Below are 21,009 nucleotides of genomic sequence, written 5' to 3'. Positions count from 1 at the left end.
TTGCTGGTTGTGCTTTTTTGAGCAGGCGAGAGGAACACCTGCTGGAAGGCTGCGGGGTCCTTCTTTACATGTGCAGATGAGGTCATCGGGGCCCAACTGCAATTTTAATCTGAGGCCTGTGTGGGGACGTCGTCGTGGCTCCCTTGTTGCAGAAGGCCGGACGGTTTACCCTCTACCTTGGCCCCCGGCTGTATGACTCCCACCAAGGAGCTCGATGGGCAGCTTTTGTTTGTTTTCATTTGATTAACACTATTAATACCATATATTCCATTTAGACCATTAGTTGATTTCAATTTGATTAATTTGATCATTGTAGCTTTATAAAGAGGGATGATGCTATTCGTGAGGACACAAAATAGCCAAACAAAACTTGTAATTTCCCTTTTCTTAATTTTCTTACATATTAATTGGATGAAACAACCAATTAATAAAATCTGTGATTCCCACACTTACTATTTATTAAGAACCTCTTCACCTCATTAAGGCATCAACACAAAGGTGGGGAGCATAATAGAGATCTTGGTGGGATAAGTGCAGTTTATTATTAGTTTTAACACCAGTTCAGTTCAGTTGATCGTGGACAAGCCACTTCGTATGAAAGCAATCTTTCAGCTTATACACAATTATGGAGAATATTCCAGCTGGTCAATGTGAACATTCCTTGTTTTCTTAGTAAAGTTCAATTTCACTATAGTACAGAATTGTGCAGTCCTACAAACTACATGAGGGCATATTGCTTCTTATCTCTGACCAACAAAAATCCTCTCAATTACAAGTTGCTACATTTAAATTATCTGATAATTCAACTTCAAAGGATTAAATTTCCACTTTGTTGTGTTATTTATGTTGTTTATTGGATAATTCAAATATTTTTAGTGAAAAAGGTGATTGAATTATCAATTCACTACAGTAATTTCTTTGATGTTCTTGATGATCAATACTCAAGGAAATGAGAAGAATGATACCAAACACAGATATCCTTATTAAATGGGTTTGCAGTTGTTCAGATTCTGTTCCAGAACAAATACATCCAGGGTGAACCATTCTTCTGGAGGGAAATTTTTAAGTTCCACTATAGGGATTTGTGCCCCTAAACTTTGTCCTTTGGAACTCAAATTGGAGAAGACCACTTTTACACTGCAGTCTGTGATCTGCAGTATGTGTCTGAAACCATCAGGTGCGGGCATTAGACAGTTAATGGCAGTCGATTCGATGTGTCATCTCTAGCTAAAGATGGTACGTGAATGCACCTCTTAATAATCAAAATAATTTCCCTTATCTTTAATGATTTTGCTTAGCATAGCTCCTCAATTGGAAACAAAAGAATAAAGTATGAAAAATAAAAGATTGATTAGTGAAGACTTCAGAAGGAGAGGACTCATTGAAATCCCATTGGAATGATGCATTTTGGTAGCACCATAAAGGTGAGTGACCATCCTCAGCCTGAACAGAATTGTGTGCTGTAGCATAGCAACCCAGGTTCAATGAGCAATGTAGAAGAGCATGCCAGGAGCAGATCCAGGCGTACCTAAAAATGAGGTGCCAACCTGGTGAAGCTACACCACATGCATGCTAAACAGCGGAAGCAACATGCTATAGACAGAGCTAAGCGATTCCACAACCAATGGATCAGATCAAAGCTCTTCAGTCCTGCCACATCCAGTCGTGAATGGTGGTGGACAATTAAACAACTAACGGGAGGAGGAGGCTCTGTGAGCAACCTCATCCTCAATGATGGCAGAGTCCAGCACGTGAGTGCAAAAGACAAGGCTGATCTTCAGCCAGAAATGCCGAGTGGATGATCCATCTCGGCCTCCTCCCGATACGCCCACCATCACAGAAGCCAGTCTTCAGCCAATTCGATTCACTCCACGTGATATCAAGAAATGGCTGAGTGCACTGGATACAACAAAGGCTATGGGCCCCGACAACATCCTGGCTGTAGTGCTGAAGACTTGTGCTCCAGAACTAGCTATGCCTCTAGCCAAGATGTCCAGTACAGCTCCAACACTGGCATCTACCCGACAATGTGGAAAATTGCCCAGGTATGTCCTGTCCACAAAAAGCAGGGCAAATCCAATCCAGCCAATTACCGCCCCATCAGTCTACTCTCAATCATCAGCAAAGTGATGGAAGGTGTCGTCGATAGTGCAATCAAGCGGCACTTACTCACCAATAACCTGCTCACCGATGCTCAGTTTGGGTTCCGCCACGACCACTCGGCTCCAGACCTCATTACAGCCTTGGTCAAAACATGGACAAAAGAGCTGAATTCCAGAGGTGAGGTGAGAGTGACTGCCCTTGACATCAAGGCAGCATTTGACCGAATGTGGCACCAAGGAGCCCTAGTAAAATTGAAGTCAATGGGAATCAGGGGGAAAACTTTCTAGTGGTTGGAGTCGTACCTAGCACAAAGGAAGATGGTAGTGGTTATTGGAGACCAATCATCTCAGCCCCAGGACTTTGCTACAGGAGTTCCTCAGGGCAGTGTCCTAGGCCCAACCATCTTCAGCTGATTCATCAATGACCTTCTCTCCATCATAAGGTCAGAAATGGGGACGTTCGCTGATGATTGCACAGTGTTCAGTTCCATTCGCAACCCCTCAGATAATGAAGCAGTCCGTGCCCGTATGCAGCAAAACCTGGACAACATCCAGGCTTGGGCAGATAAGTGGCAAGTAACATTCGCACCAGACAAATGCCAGGCAATGACTATCTCCAACAAGAGAGAGTCTAACTACCTCCCCTTGACATTCAATGGCATTACCATCGCTGAATCCCCCACCATCAACATCATGGGGGTCACCATTGACCAGAAACTTAACTGGACCAGCCACATAAATACTGTGGCTAGAAGAGCAGGTCAGAGGCTGGGTATTCTGGGGAGTCAGGACTCACCTTCTGACTCCCCAAAGCCTTTCCACCATCTACATGGCACAAGTCAGGAGTGTGATGGAATACTCTCCACTTGCCTGGATGAGTGCAACTCCAACAACACTCAAGAAGCTCAACACCATCCAGGACAAAGCAGCCCGCTTGATTGGCACCCCTTCCACCACCCTAAACATTTACTCCCTTCACCACCGGCGCACCGTGGCTGTAGTGCGTACCATCTACACGATGTACTGCAGCAACTCGCCAAGGCTTCTTCAACAGCACCTCCCAAACCCGTGACCTCTACCACCTAGAAGGAGAAGGACCAGGGCAGCAGGCACATGGGAACAATACCGCCTGCACGTTCCTTTCCAAGTCACACACCATCCTGACTTGGAAATATATCGCCGTTCCTTCATCGTCGCTGGGTCAAAATCCTGGAACTCCCTACCTAACAGCACTGTGGGAGAACCTTCACCACACGGAATGCAGTGGTTCAAGAATGCGGCTAACCACCTCTTTCTCAAGGGCAATTATGGATGGGCAATGAATGCTGGCCTTGCCAGCGATGCCCACATCCCATGAATGAACAAAAAAAAAGCAACAGAAGCAATTCTCCCCCAACTGTGGTGGTTACAAAATCTCAGCACCCCTCCCCCCACCCTCATTGTGCATTAAAACATTTACTAGACAAAGTCATTTTATCAGCCTTTTTATCATTCCTTCTTATTTGCTGAACATCTCTTGCTTGTACACTTTGGCATTTTTCTAAGCATTATTTAATCTATTTTCAGCTACCCCCTATCCTTTCAATGGTGACGACTTCTTTTATACCTTACTTTGGTACAATTTACACCTTCTTAATAATCCACTTAATTCCTCCTTCTGTTTCCATTTTTTGTGCTGTGTACTCCAGAATCTCTCAGCCTGTCGGTGGGTATGCTCGTGACTATGGTACTGGATAAGCAACCCAGAGGTCAAATCCCATCAAGTTGTGAAATTGACTTTAATAAATCCAGTAATTTGTGGGTTGGCACCAGGAAAAAATGGCCATGAAAGCTGCGGATTGTTGTAAAAACCCAACTAATTCACGAATGTCCTTCAGGGAACCTGCTACCCTTACCTGGTCTGGCCTACATGTGACTCCAGTCCCACAATATGTGGTTGACTCTAGATGCTCTCAGGGCAACTAGGGTGGGCAATAAATACTGCCTTGCCAGTGGCACTCACATCCCAAGAACAAAAATATAGAAAAATTACCAATGAGCTACATAAGTAGTGACCATCTCTGAAGCATCTCATATCAATACAAAGATAATAAGCCTTCTGCCCCCAGCAGGACATACATCAGGACACACTGGTGGCATGAATCAGAGCCAACATTGCACTATCAGATTGAACCATTACCTCATTCCAATCTGATCAAAAACATAAAACACTTACTTCTTTGTTTGTTTTCTAATATTCTGGACTGTTCCAAAGGAAGCTAGCAGAATACAAATATGTTCTTATATTTGCTTTTAATGTAGGTGAATGCATACAATAAAAAAGACATTTTCCTTTCTACCTAGATTAAACTGGCTTGGTGTGGGACTAGGTCAATATTTTGGACATTTAGAAACAGAACAAATGGAAATCTTACAAAATAAGACATTTGTTCTGTCAATAATAAAGGAATGTTGTGGTTAAACCTACTTATCCAGGAATATGGGAAGCTTGGTCCTCACTGAATTTTTAGTAATTGAGGTACTGAAGATATGCCCTTTAAAGTGATTACATTTACAATGTGGCAGCAAAACCATTCCTCTTAGATTGTATAACACCGAATATAATTGTAACAAAATATAATTGAAAGGCCTACCAAGTCCTCTCCCAAATGTGTAATGTTCTTTGCAGCAAGTCAAAATAAAGGTGTATTCTCTGTTCTCTGTTCTGACAGGGCAACTCATTTGTTTCCTGTTGTGATTTTTTTTTACCTTTAGCTAGATTAGTTTCTAGGTAAGACCATTTGACAACCACTTCACCATTACCCTAGATTCCAGTGAATGTAAAGTTAAATTCTGTTGTTAGGCTTTATGTTGTTAAAAAGCAACGTCTATTGACTTAGATTTTACTGAACCGAAGGTACCATTATGATATTATCTTATTCCTTGTTTGATAATATTAATAGATGAATTGAAACTCTTAATATCATTTCAAACTAGTTGATACTATTGAAACATTTTTTTGTTATTGTAATTTTGTTCCTGTACTTTCTCCACCCACATTCATACTATACACAGAATAATGGAACACACCAGTATGTCAATGCCGCTGTTGGGTCAATTCCACCAGGAGAAATGCTGGAATGATATGGGAAGTGCTCCTTCCCTGGATGGCTTACCCTTCCTCCCAGAACTTGTCTAGAAGAAATTTTAATGCAAATTCCAGTCACACCTCAGATACATTTTCAAATCTCCCACATGAGTGTTTAATTTCAGCAGCGAGGAAAAAAATAATTAGGTCAGCTCAACTCATGCCTGGATGATGATCAGGTTGGCATTGAGGTGGACACGAAGACTGTGTCCTAGACCATTAATCACTCTCACCTGGAGGAGGGCCATGTTGAAAAATCAAGAAAAATATAAATAATTAAGTCGGTAAAGGAATGCCTAAAGTATTGATATTATTATGCACAAAAGAGTGTCTCTCTCCCTCAGGCTGTTTAAGATATTGCGTCTTTATACCAAAGGCTTGTTTTCTCTAACATTCCAAGACTTCTTTGACTGGTGTTTCCTTTCTCTCCCATCACTATACTGCAAAAATTACCCTGAACCTAAAAAACAAAAAAAAATGACATTAACTTCAAATGAATTCACAAACTCTTCCATCCAGGTGCATGCCAGCAGTATCTGTCCTCCTGCTAATAAGAATTCCACCACCCATCTAACCAGCTGAGACAACTTCTGCAAATGATCCGGCTCTTACCACAGTGTGGAAGTTGTTAGGTATCAATACAGCTTGCATAGTAAATGTGTTAGATCACCTCCAGCCAGGATATACAATTTAAGGAGTAAATTTTCATCTTTTCTCAAAGTAGAAATCTCTACTTTTCTCAAAGTAGAGATGATTTACCCCTAAACGTGTTAAAAGAAGTGTCAGAAAGAGAATGTCACAGACAGTCCTGAAACATTTTATTCCCAATTGTGAGGCTGACCATAACTCACTTGTAAATTCATTTCATTTTGAGATGTTGGGTCAGCCTTGAAATAAAAAAAGTGTTTCACAGTTCACCATGAACAAGGCCACTAGGTATTTTCCTACATTACAACTGTGACTACACTTCAAAAGTACTTAATTGACTGTAAAGTACTTTGGGGCATCCTGAGGTGCTAAATAAATGCAAGTATTTCAAGGCTTTTATTTTGCTTTCATAGAAAAATAAATGGAATTGTGGACTGTGATCCCTTAAACACCAGTAACAATCCCAGAATCCTATATAATAAAATGCAATGTGACTTAATTATCGTAAACCAGTGCCCCTAATTATAGGAAATAGCAACCCTTTGACTTTTATAGGCAAGAACATGGATTTTCCATTTTCACAGAAACTGGATGGAATTGCACAATGAGAAACCCATAAAATACCAGTAAAAATCCAGGAATCCCATTATAAACAAAACAGAATTTGACTTATTCAGTCATTGTAAACCAGTGGCCCTAATCATAACATATCCTCTATGCATAACATTTCTTTATAGGTAGCCAGGCAGGACTGATGGGAAGAATATTGGATTCCCAACTCTGAGCGTTGTGTATGAATCTCAGTCTTGAGATTTAACGCTCTTAACTTGCTTGTCTTCACGAAGCAAATTTTCAGAGTTTTGATAGTTCTTAGTTGGACTACGAGATGGCAAGCGCTGCTCCAATTTATGTGGAAGAGATATGGCTATGAGGAGGCCTCAGATCTAGAACATCCTATTCTCCTAAAGGTGAAAGTATGGCAATGAGGAGATGGTGGAAGGGGGTTTGGAAAGCAGACAAAGTTGGGAAAGCAAAAAAAAATGACCTCAGTTGAAATGAATGTAATGCTTTAGATGCAAAAAATATAATTTTCTAATGACTGAAAAATCAATAGGCTTCTATAACATTCCCAGACACAAACACATATAGACATGCACATGTGCCTACATACAGATGTCCCAAAGCATTCAATTTGTTCACGTCACCTTTATTGAAAATGTGAGGCTGAGTCAGTAACTTTTGGCTACGCAAACACCATAACAGAGAAATAAAACAAAGCATGTAATGACTTTAGCTAAGGTGAACGTGAGGTTTTAAACTCTGGCAATGTTATTTTCAAAGAAGTCAAATAGCCTTTTATTATTCACCTTACCTGAAGTTAATGTCTGTGTTGGTTTCCCACCTGTATGAAAAGCAAATACATGATAATGTTTAAGCAGCTACTGTCTGCTCAGTCTATCTCAGAACTTTAACTGCACAGTTTCTTCCTCTTGAAGTTCCGGTACTCAATACCATCCATTTTGAGTACAACAATTTTGAAAAATGCAAATGCTCTTCCTTAATCTTTTTTGGCGAGTTTTGTTCTCACAAAGGTGGAGAATGTCAGATCAGGGAGGAGGGGTTTTAATGGAATGTTGCTACACCTTTCATATAAGCAGTTTAGTATCAAGCACACAAAGGTCAGGTAGAACTTTGTCAGACACAGAGTAAAGCTCCATCTACTTTAGCTCAACTATTTTGCTGTAACCCTAACCAGAAGAGAAGCCCTATTGCATCAACACGTTTCAATTTCTCACAACAGTCATCACTTCGGTCTTTTTGAGTGTGATTGCTAATTTAATGCCAATTAGTGCTGGATTATGGACAGTTTTGTGCTGTGGGCCTATAACCGTCAGGAGCTCATTTTACTAACGACTATTAAAGTTAGCCGAGAGAGAAGACTATCATGCCATCAGCTTGGGTTGGATTCAAACACATGTTCCAGGTGAAAGGACAGTGCACTAACCCACTGTACCATTTTTGTATCAGCTATATAAAACAATCACTAGATGATTTCCTGTGAAAAGTTAATTTTCAGCATATAAGCTGCTATGGAACTATCTCAGCCTCGAAAGAATTAGGCCGAATATTGCCTCCACAACAGGGTTTTTCTAAAAACCACAGCAAGTTACATTTATCTGAAGGCGTTTCTGCATTTATGTTTGTTTCGTTTGGATGGCACATGCGATGCTTTTACATTGCGAAACCAGCTCCCTTATCCTGAGGGCAGAACTGTAGACTCACGAAAATATAGGTCTACAATTCTGCTGCCAAGATAAGGCGATGTAAACAAAGGGAACCAGAGCATGGGCGATGGCCTCACGAGATCCAAACTAAACATGAATAAATGTAAAAGCACCTCAATTTACAGCGTGTTTCTTGCAATCGTGATAATCTTTATAAAAAATCCCACTCTAAGTTGCTAGTAATCTCTGAACATTTGCCGATAGCATTTTGTTCTGGCAAATAAAAGCATCACTTTAACTTCCCAGGTGACTCAGTTAGTAAACGCATTGTTGAACTGAGTCATACAGCTCAGGTATGTTCCAGGTTTGATCCTAGGCCTGTACTGATCTCAGCTAAAGCATCAGTACAGCTGTTACAACTGGGCTCAATACCCCTAGGCTAGGAAGGAGGAAAAAATCAGCAAGCATCAATATCGAGTAACCCTTGCTAGAAAAGAAGTAATTATGGACATCAGGTGAGAAAAGGACTGGGCTCAGCTGTACTGACCAGCCTAGCAATTTTTCAAAGACAGATTATTCATATCTCTCACAAGTCTAATAAATAGCCATCAATTCTTACCTTTGGTGATTCTACCATTACTCCTTTATCTATCAACAATAATGTATGATCCATTTTCACCTGTTGATAGGCAGTAAGTAGTTCTATGGATTTGTGCTTATTATCTTGAATTTCATTAGGTTTTGAAAGTAAATGATCAGCTCTGTGATCATTTTGTGACACAACTGACCGATTGTTATGGAGTTAATGATTACATAGATAAAATAGCAAGTTAAATAATTAAAATAATTTGAAATAAATTATAAAGCTGAGAAATGCATTCAAAATTTCAGGTGTAGTACAGTGTTTCATCCAAAGGGATGTCTTGCACTGTCCCGTCTCCCAGCTGAACTGCATAGAAACTCAGGTGCAATCTTTAAATACACAATTCAACCTGCACACTTCAGCAGCAGACTGGGAGACAACCAAGCAAGTGCTTGTCTCTCTCACTTCACCTTCACATAACTTCACTACATGTCTTATCAATATTTTTTTATCATACCTTTCAGGAAGTATAACAATGGCACCAAAATGGCAGCTGAGCACAGCACCTAGCCAGAGAAGTACATAGAACTTAATTTGAGCCTCCAAGCTCTTCTAGAGGGGATTGAAGGCAAAAGGAACAGGCCCCTGAATATGGGTGCCACCAAGTCACCCAGAAATATCATTTACGCCATCCAGAGGGAGGTGGAACTGACACTAAGTGCCAACTCTCTCACCTCCAAGACTGCAGAGCTGTGCCACATAAAATTCAACATCCTCAGTAGGGCAGGTAAGGTAACACATCAGACACACTACCTTTCCTCATTGCCCAACCTGGGCACCAGCATACTCTTCACTCTCTTAAAGCAATACTTGCACAATTAACCCTTTACAATGCTCTCTGGTTAAGAAGGGCTCTAATTTGGCATCTTGCACTATGGCTATCCCAGCTTCCATTGCAGTAATTACTTACATGCACAACCTCCACTTTAACAGCCTCAGATCCCACATTTCTTATGTCACTTGTTCCATGCCACTTTTCACAGATTCTTTAACTGCTGAGCCTTACCCTTATTTACTCTATCTTCTTGCAGGATCAGTTGGCGCACAATGCCCACCACAGGCAGGGCACCAGAGGGGGATTTCCCAACTGTAAATATTTCACCCCCTTCGAGGAGAAGCCTTAAGAACTCATGGGGAGGCACTCAGCTCTTGCTGTGGAAGATAGTGAAGTTGACAGCATCTTGCAGATGCCAGGTTGCTGACTGAGCACCTACACTGTCACTCTGGCATCCCACACAGCCAAACCTTCCGCCCCTTTCTCAATCTACCCAAGGGGGGAATGCACACCCATTCTTAGCTGCACACCTTCTTTTCTGAACACCCTTCTTTAATGCACACCCTTCTTTCCTGCAGATTCACCACAGCAACAGGCAGCATAGGAGGAGGAAGATGATGATAATGATGAAGCAAATGATGAGAATCAAGCCACCTGAGTTGGAGCTGCAGGATATTGCCAGGCTTCCAAGCCATCTCCCTCATAGAACTACACCAGTGGAACATGAAAGGAGACACCAAGCTGCCCAGGAGCAAACTGACATGAAACAAGGACCACTTCAGTCCCATGTACAGAATGAGGAGCCAACCACCACCTGTGATCCTCACCCTGAGGTGGTACTTAGAAGCAGCACAAGAACAGGTATAGAAAAGCACTAGTAGGCACCCAGGGGAAGCATGGTGTTAGGAAAGAGTTGGGTGATTGTGTGCATTTTGCAACTGTTGTACCAAAATAGACTGTATATTGACATGGTGCTTTGTTATTCATGGAGAGTACAGTCATGCAGGAAAGGATGCATTATTTAGTGCTGACTTATTCACTCTGATGATGATTGCTGGCACAGTTATGTCAGGGCAAGAGGGCTGATGTGTTGTCACATGGTAAGATGGGTAGTAAATTGAGGGAATGTCCCTTTTTGCACAAGTGTGGGAGCAGGGGTTCAGGCTGTAGTGTCAAAGGTGAAATGTGTTACACAGAAGAGAAGACTTCAGAAATGATCTGTTTCTCAAGTCCCTTGCAGCAGTCACTGAGGAATCCTCTGAATGCTGGCCATCATAATGCTCTGCTCCATATAGTTCTGGATCCAACTGAGCAAGGGCCACCTCGTCAGCCATGTAAAAGTCCAGCCTTTCTTGAAGTACAATGCTGTGTACAAAGCTACAACTATTTTTGACACCCGATCTGGAGCATGCTGCAATACCCCTCCTGACCTGTCCAGGCAGCAAGAATTGTGCTTTTAATACCTGACGGTCCTCTCAATGTGCCTCGTTGTAGCACTCCATTGCTGCTTTTCAGGCCACTCTTATTGGGGTCATTAGGCATGGGAGAAGGGGGTAGATGTTGTCATCCAGAAGCTATCTGCTGAATTGATTCTTTTCTCTAAAGAGGTCAGAGAGGGACGAATTATGAAAGATATGAAGGCATCAGGGCAATTTCCTGCATATCAAGCATTGGTGTACAGGACCCTCTGATTGTTGTCAGATGCGATCTGGCCACTGAGGGAGTGAAAGCTCTTCCTGTTGATATAGTTGAGTGGATGTCTCAAAGCAATGTGGGTGCCATCGATTAGACCCTGGATATTGAGGAAGCCAGCAACCCCACAAAACTGAATGGCCCTCTCTCCCTGATGCCTTGCTGTATTGCCAAAGGTGATGAATTGGCAATGCTCTCTTGTAAAGGGAGTCAGTGACCAGATGAATGCATGCCTGTACAGCATGCTGTCTGATGTTACGTTGATCCTCGCGGCTGCTTGAAATGACCCTGTGCCATAAAAGTTGAAGGTGGTGGTCACCTTCAGAGCCACTGAGAGGTCAAGGCAGGCAAATGAGCATGGCGGGAGGTCTTCCTGCAGCAGAAAGAGATGTCCTATTGTTTCTTTGCTGAAATCCACTCGACTTATGCACAGCTCATCAGAAAGGCTCTCATAAGACCTTTGCTGCCTGTATATTCTGAGGGTAGAGGGGAATACCTGGTGTGCTGTATCCTCTTGAAATGGTGCCCAACTCTCCTCAGCTCCATTCTGTGCTGCTCTTCTCCTCTTCCATGATAATGGCATGCAATGGAATGCCCATAAAGAATGCTATACCTGCTTTAGAGAAGCCCTTACTGTGGGGAGGGGGGGGGGGGTTGGAAAGGGGGAAGGAGGGGGGTGGGGAGAGGGGGTCCAAAAATATGCCAGTGAGCTGATCCTGTCAGAAGCAAGTGCAGGTATTTGTAGTTAGAAATCCCAAATAAAACATCTTTTAAAGGGCATATCCCAGCTGTAAAAATCAGTGTTTAAACAGTGAGTCTCTTCAGGCTCACTAACTCCTCCCTTCCACGGTGATTAGGTGATCCTTGCAACTGCTGCGTCACATAAATGGGTACAGTAGTGTAGTGATTATGTTATTGGACCTGTAATCAAGAGACCTGGACTAATAATCCAGAGAACCGTGAATTTAAATCCCACCAGTTTGAGAATTTGAATTCAGTTTAAAAAAATTGGAAATAAAAAGCTGGTATCAGTAAAAGTGACCACAAAGCTGTCGGATTGTCATAAAACCCAGCTGGTTCAATAATGTCCATTCGGGAAGGAAACTTGCCATCCTTACCTGATCTGGGCTATATGTGACTCTAGCCCCACACCAATGCGATTGACTCTGAAATGGCCTAGCATGTCACTCGGTTATATTAAACAATACCTAACAACATTGTGGAAGCACCCTCACCACCTGGACTGCAATGGTTGATCACCTTCTCAGGACCACCAGGGATGGGCAATAAATGTCGGCCTTACCAGTGACCGAGAATGAATTAAAAAAATCTCAATCTAACTTACCCAGAGCACACTGGCAGTGCAAACCCAGGAAACTCTCAGCTGCTACATCACTGGCTCTCACTCTGATACGTGCAAATGGTGAATCCAGGAAGGCGCAAAAGTTGTGACTTATCTCAGGGACACTGTTTTAATGGTCGAAAACAGTCAGAAACAACTTCCAAGTGATTTTTCTTGCCAGAAAAAATTCTCGCCCCATTTATACACAGTGAATGCTCTAAAAACAGGGAGGAAACTCCTCCCTCCTGTAATTTCTAGTGCCTTCAATATTTCTTCTCCCAATTTCCTCAGGATGCTTGGACGTATCCCATCGGTTCATGCAATTTGTCCTCCTTTAGCTTAAATAACTTCTCTAATACATTCCTTTTATTTATGGCTTGGTTCCTGGAGGATTTTCAATATGAGCAGATATTTTCTACAAATATATATGGTAAAATGTGATACATTATTTCTGTAAGTTTCCAAATGTCCAGTGGTCGATATTATAGAAAAGCAGAGAACTGCAAACTACGCATATTATTGGTGGAAACAATAGTTTCATATTTTTAAATGCAAATTCAATGATGGCAAATTTACAAACTAGTGATTAGGTGTCTGCCTTGGCTCGGTGGTAGCACTCTCCATTTCTCTCATTCCAGAGACTTGAATGGAAAATCTAGGCAGCACATCAGTGCAGTACTGAGGTGGGGGGGGGGGGGGGGCTGCACTGTCGGAGGTGCTGTCTTTTAGACGAGATGTTAAACTGCAGCTCAATCTGCCCTTTCAGGTGGACGTAAAAGATCCCATGCCATTATTTCGAAGAAGAGCAGGGGAGTTATCCTTGGTATCTTGGCCAATATTTATCCCTCAATCAACATCAGATTATCTAGTTATTATCTCACTGCAGTTTATGGGACCTTGCAGTGCACAAATTGGCTGCTGCGTTTCCCACATTACAACAGTGACTACGCTTCAAAAGTACTTAATTGGCTGTAAAGGCTTTGGGAGGTCCTAAGGTGGTGACAGACGCTATATAAATGCAAGTTCTTAAATAACTCAGCAGCAATCTGTTCAGACATATTCAGGTCAATCGTGGGAATTCTGGACAAAGTAGCAGGACTCGTGAGATATTAACCGGGAAGATTATAGAAATGTAAGGCGACAGATCGTAAAACCTAGATAAAATCCATTTGGAAACGTTTCTTTGTCTCGGATATAAAATGATTAGATTAGCGCCTACTTCTGCACTGTACATCCCACTGACTTCCCACACGGTGGCGATGCAACTCTACTTACCGGAGGTGTGCTGTCCGATAATTGCTGCGTTGCCCGGGGGTGGGGAGACAGAGGCGGGGGTGGATGAGGAGGCTGCCTCGCCGCCAGAGACGGCTTCCACCACTCGCCGTTTGTCTGAGCCGGGCACCGGGGTGGAGCGCACGCTGCTCCTGCGGGGTCCGTTACTCTGAATGTGGGAGACAGCTTCGGCCGCTTGCATCTCTGGGCTGTAGCGCGCTGTGACCCGTAATATGGCCTGGGCTTTGTGTTCCTGAGTTTCGTCGTCGATAAAGTCGGTGACTCTGCATTCGTAAACGCCCTCGTCCTCCTTCTTAACACCGGAGAGCCGCAGCTTGTGCGAAATGTCATTGCCCATTACCCGGACAGTCTGCAGACAGATCAAGGGGCTGGATCAGAACACAGGGCTCCACACAACACACGAGAATAAGATCACTATCACCATCAGGGAAATGATAGAATTGAAACATATACAAACTATAAACACCAGTCAACATGAATAATGGGAGGAAATAGCAGAAAATAAAAGCAAACTAACAATTAAAACTGCAGTGCCAACACTATTAATAATCCGAATTGAAACATTGCAAAAACTAAATATGTGGTTTATCACAAAAACTATAGAGGTAATGGCATAGTTTTAATAATAACAGCACAAAATAATAGGGAAATAATGACTGGGTTTAAATATGCCAACCATGTAATTAGTTAATTTACACAATAGTAAACATTGTGGCTAAATTATACATTGGAAATAGAAATATCTGAGGATGGAAGTTTTCTCTTTTGAAGTATATCGCTATCATTGCTATCCCGCGGAATTCTGTGAACCGTGAATCAAGCGTACGGAGCAGCGAATCTCCTCTTCTGATGTGGACAGTTCGCCTCTTCATGTTACTTTTAGGGTAAATGTTGCTTCATATTCAAAGGACTGATATCGCGGTCTTGTTTATTAATAATACGTAGAGGAAAATGGCACTTACGCTTATTTTGGTGGCATCCTTATTTAATGTTACCTGAAATAAGGACAGAGATTATATCAAATTCCCAGACAAAGAATTCACTTTAAAAGTCAAATCTGCCTGACAGCAATAAGCAGGAGGTAAAGGTTATTAGAAATAAGAGTTGGCCTTGTTTTTTCTTAAGGTGTGGTTTGCTCTGGGTTATAAATGATGCATTTAACTAGTTTTTTAAATATATTTTGGTTCCACCCCATGTTTTAGTCACGTCTGAAGTTAGATTGGTATAACGTCAGCACCTGACTCAGGAGCACATTTGAAACAATATTAATCCGCTTTGAACCATCAACTCACTCCACCAGTTGCATTACACGTAATAATGAATTCATACAATTATAAGTTTGTATAATAGATTTATTAGAGTGTCATGGACAGCGTTACCGTTCACTGTATACTCGGTGTATAGACGATTAATACAGATCTGCAGGAGCCTGGGACTGTACATGTGAGAGGTTTGCGATCGCAGAGAAATAAAGGTAAGAGATTAGACTGAAGACGCCGTGCTACAGATCCACCCCCCAACTCGTGCCTCTCACTAGAACGCCCCTGTCCCCGAACCCCCATCCAAGCTTGGTCCCTGTCTCTTTTAGGGAAGGAGGTGCATTTGGGCCGACACTGGAATCAAACGGGAGATTCCATTCCCGAGGCTACACTTATTTTGCTCCTGGTATCTAGTGGGGATCACTCTGTCTGTCCTCAAGACACTTTCAGGATGACAACATCCAATAGGATTGAGACTGGAATCAAACCCAAGATTTCCATTCAGATGCTATTCCACTGTTTGTCGGGGCTACCCTGACATTCTGCAGCTCTACCCACATCGTCAATGTCGGGGCGGTGACAAGAATTGATCTTAGACTGAAACCTACGGCTTTGCTTTTACCACTGCTTTTCTCCTCTTAATTACTCAAACCTCGACACTTCTGTTACACAAAGATTGTGCTTTAGTCTTTGGCCTTGTGAGTCTGACCGCCCGTGTCCCTGATTCCCCCTGTCCCATCCATTGAATTGTCCTTAAGATGACTGAGTTCACCTCGGGCTTTCCGTTTTCCAGGCTATACCTTCTTTCCTGTCTCGCCCACGTGTGGTTGTCTACATTTGGCTTTCTCGGGAATACGCATTACACCTTTCAGTCCCAGTTTAGTCTTCAGTCTATTGTGGCAGTTGTATCCTAAACTTTGGGTTTCAACTCCTACCACATGCATTGTTCCCTAATCATTGATTATTTATCCCAAGAAAACTCCTGACTGCCTCCATTTTCTATAAGAAACAGACCATTTTTGACTTGACTACCGGTATTTACATAACCTTGTCTTCGTCCTTCGCTTGTTTCTTCTCTAGAACGGTGGTTTAGATTGTATTTCAGTTATAGATTGTATTTCAGTTATAGATTGTATTTCAGTTATCTCCTTGAAAGTTCCAACATTGACCCACTGTAGACTTCTATTGGGACTGCAGTTGAAACGTTCGTGCATTTATTTCAGCACTGGGTGGATTTCTCTGCTGCCTTTGCCCTGAATTTTTTAAAAAAAAGAAATGTCTCTACAACACACTTTCTCAGACACATTCCCTTTCAGTTTTATGAATTGTGGCACTGACTCTTGCGAACTCCCTACAAACGATCTTATTCTACTTCTCATCCCCCTCCCCACCATAATTGACAGTAAACGCATCACCACAGAATGAATCCCTGAATCCAGATTAGATAGATACAGCGTTTCTTTAGGTTAAGGTATTTCCGCCAGTACTCCATACATGCCCCGGAGACCCTCACCCAAGTTCCTCTTGCCCATTTTTTTCCCCTTTACCTTGGCTCTGCTTCCCTGGGTGCCGAGTGCCAGCTCGTGTGCTAGCTCCCTGGCGGCCTCTTTCAGGTACCACCACTGGATCTCTAGGGAATACGAGGTGGTGCCGCTGGCTCGGAACGCACAAGACATCTCAATATCGTCCCCTTCTTTAGCAGTCACATCTTGGGGCACTTCAAGAAATTTTGCTGACAGAAAGAAGAGAATAATTGTAAAGCGATGGTTAACGGACAAGCTTCAGTTTTTCTCATGCCGTTTCCCCTGACTTCAGTGAAACGTGCAGAGATACATTTGATGGATAGACTACATCGTTTAAGTAATAATTTGACTTGGTCTACAACAGGTACGGCACACCATTAATAGTTCACCCAATTCCGGTTAAACACCGCGCATCTATTATTTCTTTTGAGTTTTCCTTACTGGCATTTAAAAGCAATCACAATATTATATATCTAAAAATGGAAAGCTCCCACCCATCCAAGTCGCTCCATTTTTTCAAATGCAACTTTAAATGAAAGTCAAATGTCCATGAAATTAATGAGCCATCATCGAAATATTATGGCATTATCACTCAGTTAGCACTGAGTATTATATAAGCAGGACAGACTGCAACTCCTAAAACTGGGGAATGTTGAGTGACGACGTGTTTTGAGGCTGTCACCAACACTATCAGCTCAGAGTGCAGCGAGATTGAAATGAATAATTCTGTAAAATATGCACAGTCAACACTTGCTACAGTCATTTGTACCATTTAATTAGAAGCCGCGTCCACTTATTTCTTTCTTGGCTAATTTGCTGTAGTTTCTGTGACCTCAACCTGATCAAACCCATTGATACTTACAGAGCTCCACAATAATAAGACCGTGGCATCGATTACAAATCTCGACTCACCGTTTACACAGAGCAAAAGTGGTGCGTTTAGTATCAAGTAATAGAGAATATTGGTGACCCCGCGATTTTCCATTTCATAGAGACTTTTAATGCACAGAACACACGCCAGGTAGTGTTAGATCTCGAGCCCTCTGGAGTGCTGCAATCCCATCACAGTTAACAAAGCCGTGAAATACCGCTCTCCAAGGTTGCAAATGTGGAGCATTCAGCTCTGTGCAGTCTGACTGAAAAGGACCAACGCGATCGACAACTTGATCGCTCCCTTCTATTTACTCCTGATGGTAAAACGCAGCGTCTTGTATTTGACCAAGATGCCTCCCAATCTCACAAACGCGTTTTGCTTGAATTCATATTCGGAAAAGGTGTGATCAGAAACACCGTTTATTTTCCCAGAATAAGATTTTGGAAGTGGCTGCACGGACGAGGCAGGGGAATGATTCCGAGCTGGACTCTCGAGCACCCATTCCCCGTGCCAAACAGTCTCTGATCCCCAGGAAGACCTCACGGAGACAGCCACGTATCCTCCGGTATTCTGAGGGAAATGTGCTTGTAACGGGATCGGATCTTCCTTTTTTTTTGCTGCCTGTGAGTTTGTGGATTAGCAGAAGGAGAGGCTAAGAGGGCTCCTGGGCATCTCCAAACAGCAGCAGCAGCAGGAGCAGCACTGTGCGCACCGTGCGCTTACAGACAGCACCAACACAAAATACAGTGCACGAAAATCCCAGCCAACAACAGGAAGAGGGAAAAAACACACACACACAAGCTCGATCAGCTCCCACATCAACACCCTCCTGAACCTATCGGGGCAATGAACAAAACTGACGTCTCACGTAATGCATCGACCAGCAAGCAGCCCAAAGGAGCCCGCGTTGCTAATGTTGCCGGTTGCGCCATGCGTCCCGAGCAGGCACCACATTCACCGTAAATAATATAAATGTGCCTTTCAGTCACGGAGGGTATATTACACACAAATGCTTGCAAAGGTGCATCATGAATTGTGATGCATTAGGGAGCCTGTAATCAGATTGCCCCTGGGGATAATACATAGAATTGTTGCTTCTGTCTGGATTTTTAAATCGGAAATGAATTTAGCTGCAAGGATTAAGAGGGCGAATTTCAATCAGACTTTTGGCTTTGATAATAGTGTTAAGGGACGGCTACATTCTGTTTGAAAACAGCACACAACCCGAATTAGGAAATTCTCTCTAATCCACAGTTTACGTGAGAGGACGTTGAATTTCTGCATCCCGGTGACACACTAGACTGTCTCAATTGTTTCCCAGTTATCAGATACTGTTAACATTCTGCCTCAACTGTTCACTGATGATAACGTGGTAGAATATAAAACACGCCATCCTGATACAAGCATTTTCCTAATGAGTGAACCTTGTTAGTCATTTTGCCCCTTGGTCGTGTTCCATACAATTTGTTGCCCACGGTCTGTATTTTATGTGTCTGGACCTATTACATATCACACCACCAAACTACAATAGTATGTTCTAAACACATTCCAATAGTATGTTCTAAACACATTCCATCTCCTTTAAACTTTAAGTCAGACATGTGCCCTGTTCCATGTTAAAATTGATAATATACTGCGGCATCTCCACAACCCTCCCACCTGTACCATACTTTATTTGTAGGGCGCCTTTCCGGTTTCCCAGTTATTTGCTTCAAAAGTTTTAAACCACAATAAGACCCGTGAACAAAAGGGGATAGCGGAATATCCGATTATTTTGGAGTGAGGCGGAGAAATAGCTTAGGTTATCCATTATTATCGAATCATTTCATAAATTGCACTTTCGTCATCATACTGGAACGTCACAGAGAAGTTTCTACACGCAAAAGCATGAGATTGCTTCATCGGAAACAGCTCCGGTTCCACTTAATGTTGTTATTAGTTTGCATCAATGACTTTTCACATTCGGGTCCACTTGTCTGCATTTTATTTGTGCGGTTAATCCATTATTTCAGAGCTGGCCAAGATCCCGCTTACGCACTTTGTACAATAATAACTCATATCACACCGGGTCAGCTCAGGGTAAATGCGTTTCTCAAGCCAAGTGTGACAAGCACATGGCGACGCGTGTACTTGATATCTGCAACCGTGCTGGAAGCGGACAGTACCCCTGTTATTTTAATGTTTAACCTGGGGATTGATGTGATTTATCAATGAAATGGGAATTCGGCAACTAAATAAGCTTTTTTTTCAGCTTTTTTTCTTTCCTCGTAAAGAAAGCTCATGATATTTTATATTTATATGCGAGAGAGTATAATCTTTTGATAATCCCCAGAGGGTTATGATTTTAGAGGACTTCGATTGAATTAATATCACGAGAAGTGCATTGGGCCGATGTACAGAGTGTTGTATTGCCATTGGAAGATCGTATATGTATATAAAAAGCCCTCGGACTAACCTGTCAGATTCGCTATTATATAATTTAAAAACAGAAAATGTTGGAAAATACTCAGCAGGTCAGGCAGCATCTGTGGAGAGAAAAACAGAGTTAGCATTTCAGGTCGATGACCTTCTATCAGAAGTGTTACAGATTAATACCGCCTGACCTGCTGAGTGCTTTCCAGCATTTTCTGTTTTTATTTCAGATTTCCAGCATCCGCAGTACTTTGCTTATGTTTTTGAGTATAAATTCCCTTTCTGGGACACACCATCTACACATCTGGCAAGTGTAGTATTAGCACCTGGAATAAACTCGGGTGATTCTGCAGCACTTTAATATACTGACATACATCATTATCCTGAACGCAGTGTTTACCCAAAAACACATGCACAAAGAATTCCAGAGGCTTCGGTAGCTAAAGAGCAACCATTTCCAAAGGGAGCTGTAAATTAATTCAGCAAAGTGCAGTTTTAGACAAAAAGACTGTAAATCAGCGCCCTTTTAACTGTAACCTTTAAGAGTGGTTCAGTTTAATGATTAATGTGAACATCGTTTTTTGTTCCCAGAGCTTTGAGTCAAGCGACAACGGCAATAGTCTCGCAGATTTTCCTTACCGAAGGTGACGGCGTTCGTCGATAAACATCGTTAACCCATTTTGTCTGTTGTGTGTAAAATAACAGTGTTATCGTGCCTTGTCTGTACTGTACATAGGTATGCGCGCCCGTGGGAAGTATCGTTAACAGAGGCGGTAAAAGGAAAAGGTTACCTGGCTATAAGAGGATGTCAAATAAAAGAACGGGATAATGGAGCCGTTTGCTTGTACTGTTATACTTTATTTTTCGGAACCGGTTTTATTGTGTGCACAGGTAATGGTCAACAGGTAGTACATGTGGTAACTTGACTGAGGCGCTGTTCCTCTGGAGTGAAGTGGGGAGCACTGAACCAGAATGAAGTGATGAAAACATTGACAGCTGTGATCACCAGGATCAAACCGGTTACAATATTATTCAGCAGGTGTACTCTGAAAGCAAAGAGTAAAGAACTAGAAATCAAGTACAGACTTTACAGT

The 21,009-nt window shown here is 42.3% G+C and overlaps 1 protein-coding gene across 1 annotated transcript in view; it reads right to left on the bottom strand.

Annotated features, from left to right (window-relative positions):
* The window catches only part of vstm2b (V-set and transmembrane domain containing 2B), a 33,173-nt gene extending 16,376 nt beyond the window's left edge, over window positions 1–16,797 (bottom strand). Inside the window, exons 1-4 of the mRNA XM_067997481.1 lie at window positions 16,654–16,797; window positions 14,810–14,842; window positions 13,830–14,196; window positions 7,250–7,279 (exon numbers count right to left, since the gene is read on the bottom strand). Of these exons, the coding sequence (XP_067853582.1) occupies window positions 7,250–7,279; window positions 13,830–14,196; window positions 14,810–14,842; window positions 16,654–16,782 (559 nt within the window). The 5' untranslated portion in view covers window positions 16,783–16,797. The remainder of the gene's footprint in view (window positions 1–7,249; window positions 7,280–13,829; window positions 14,197–14,809; window positions 14,843–16,653) is intronic.
* Window positions 16,798–21,009: the final 4,212 nt, after the last annotated feature.

This window comes from Heptranchias perlo, chromosome 16 (assembly GCF_035084215.1).
Source record: "Heptranchias perlo isolate sHepPer1 chromosome 16, sHepPer1.hap1, whole genome shotgun sequence".
Classification (NCBI taxonomy): domain Eukaryota; kingdom Metazoa; phylum Chordata; class Chondrichthyes; order Hexanchiformes; family Hexanchidae; genus Heptranchias; species Heptranchias perlo.
This window is presented reverse-complemented; position numbering and strand designations above follow the sequence as displayed.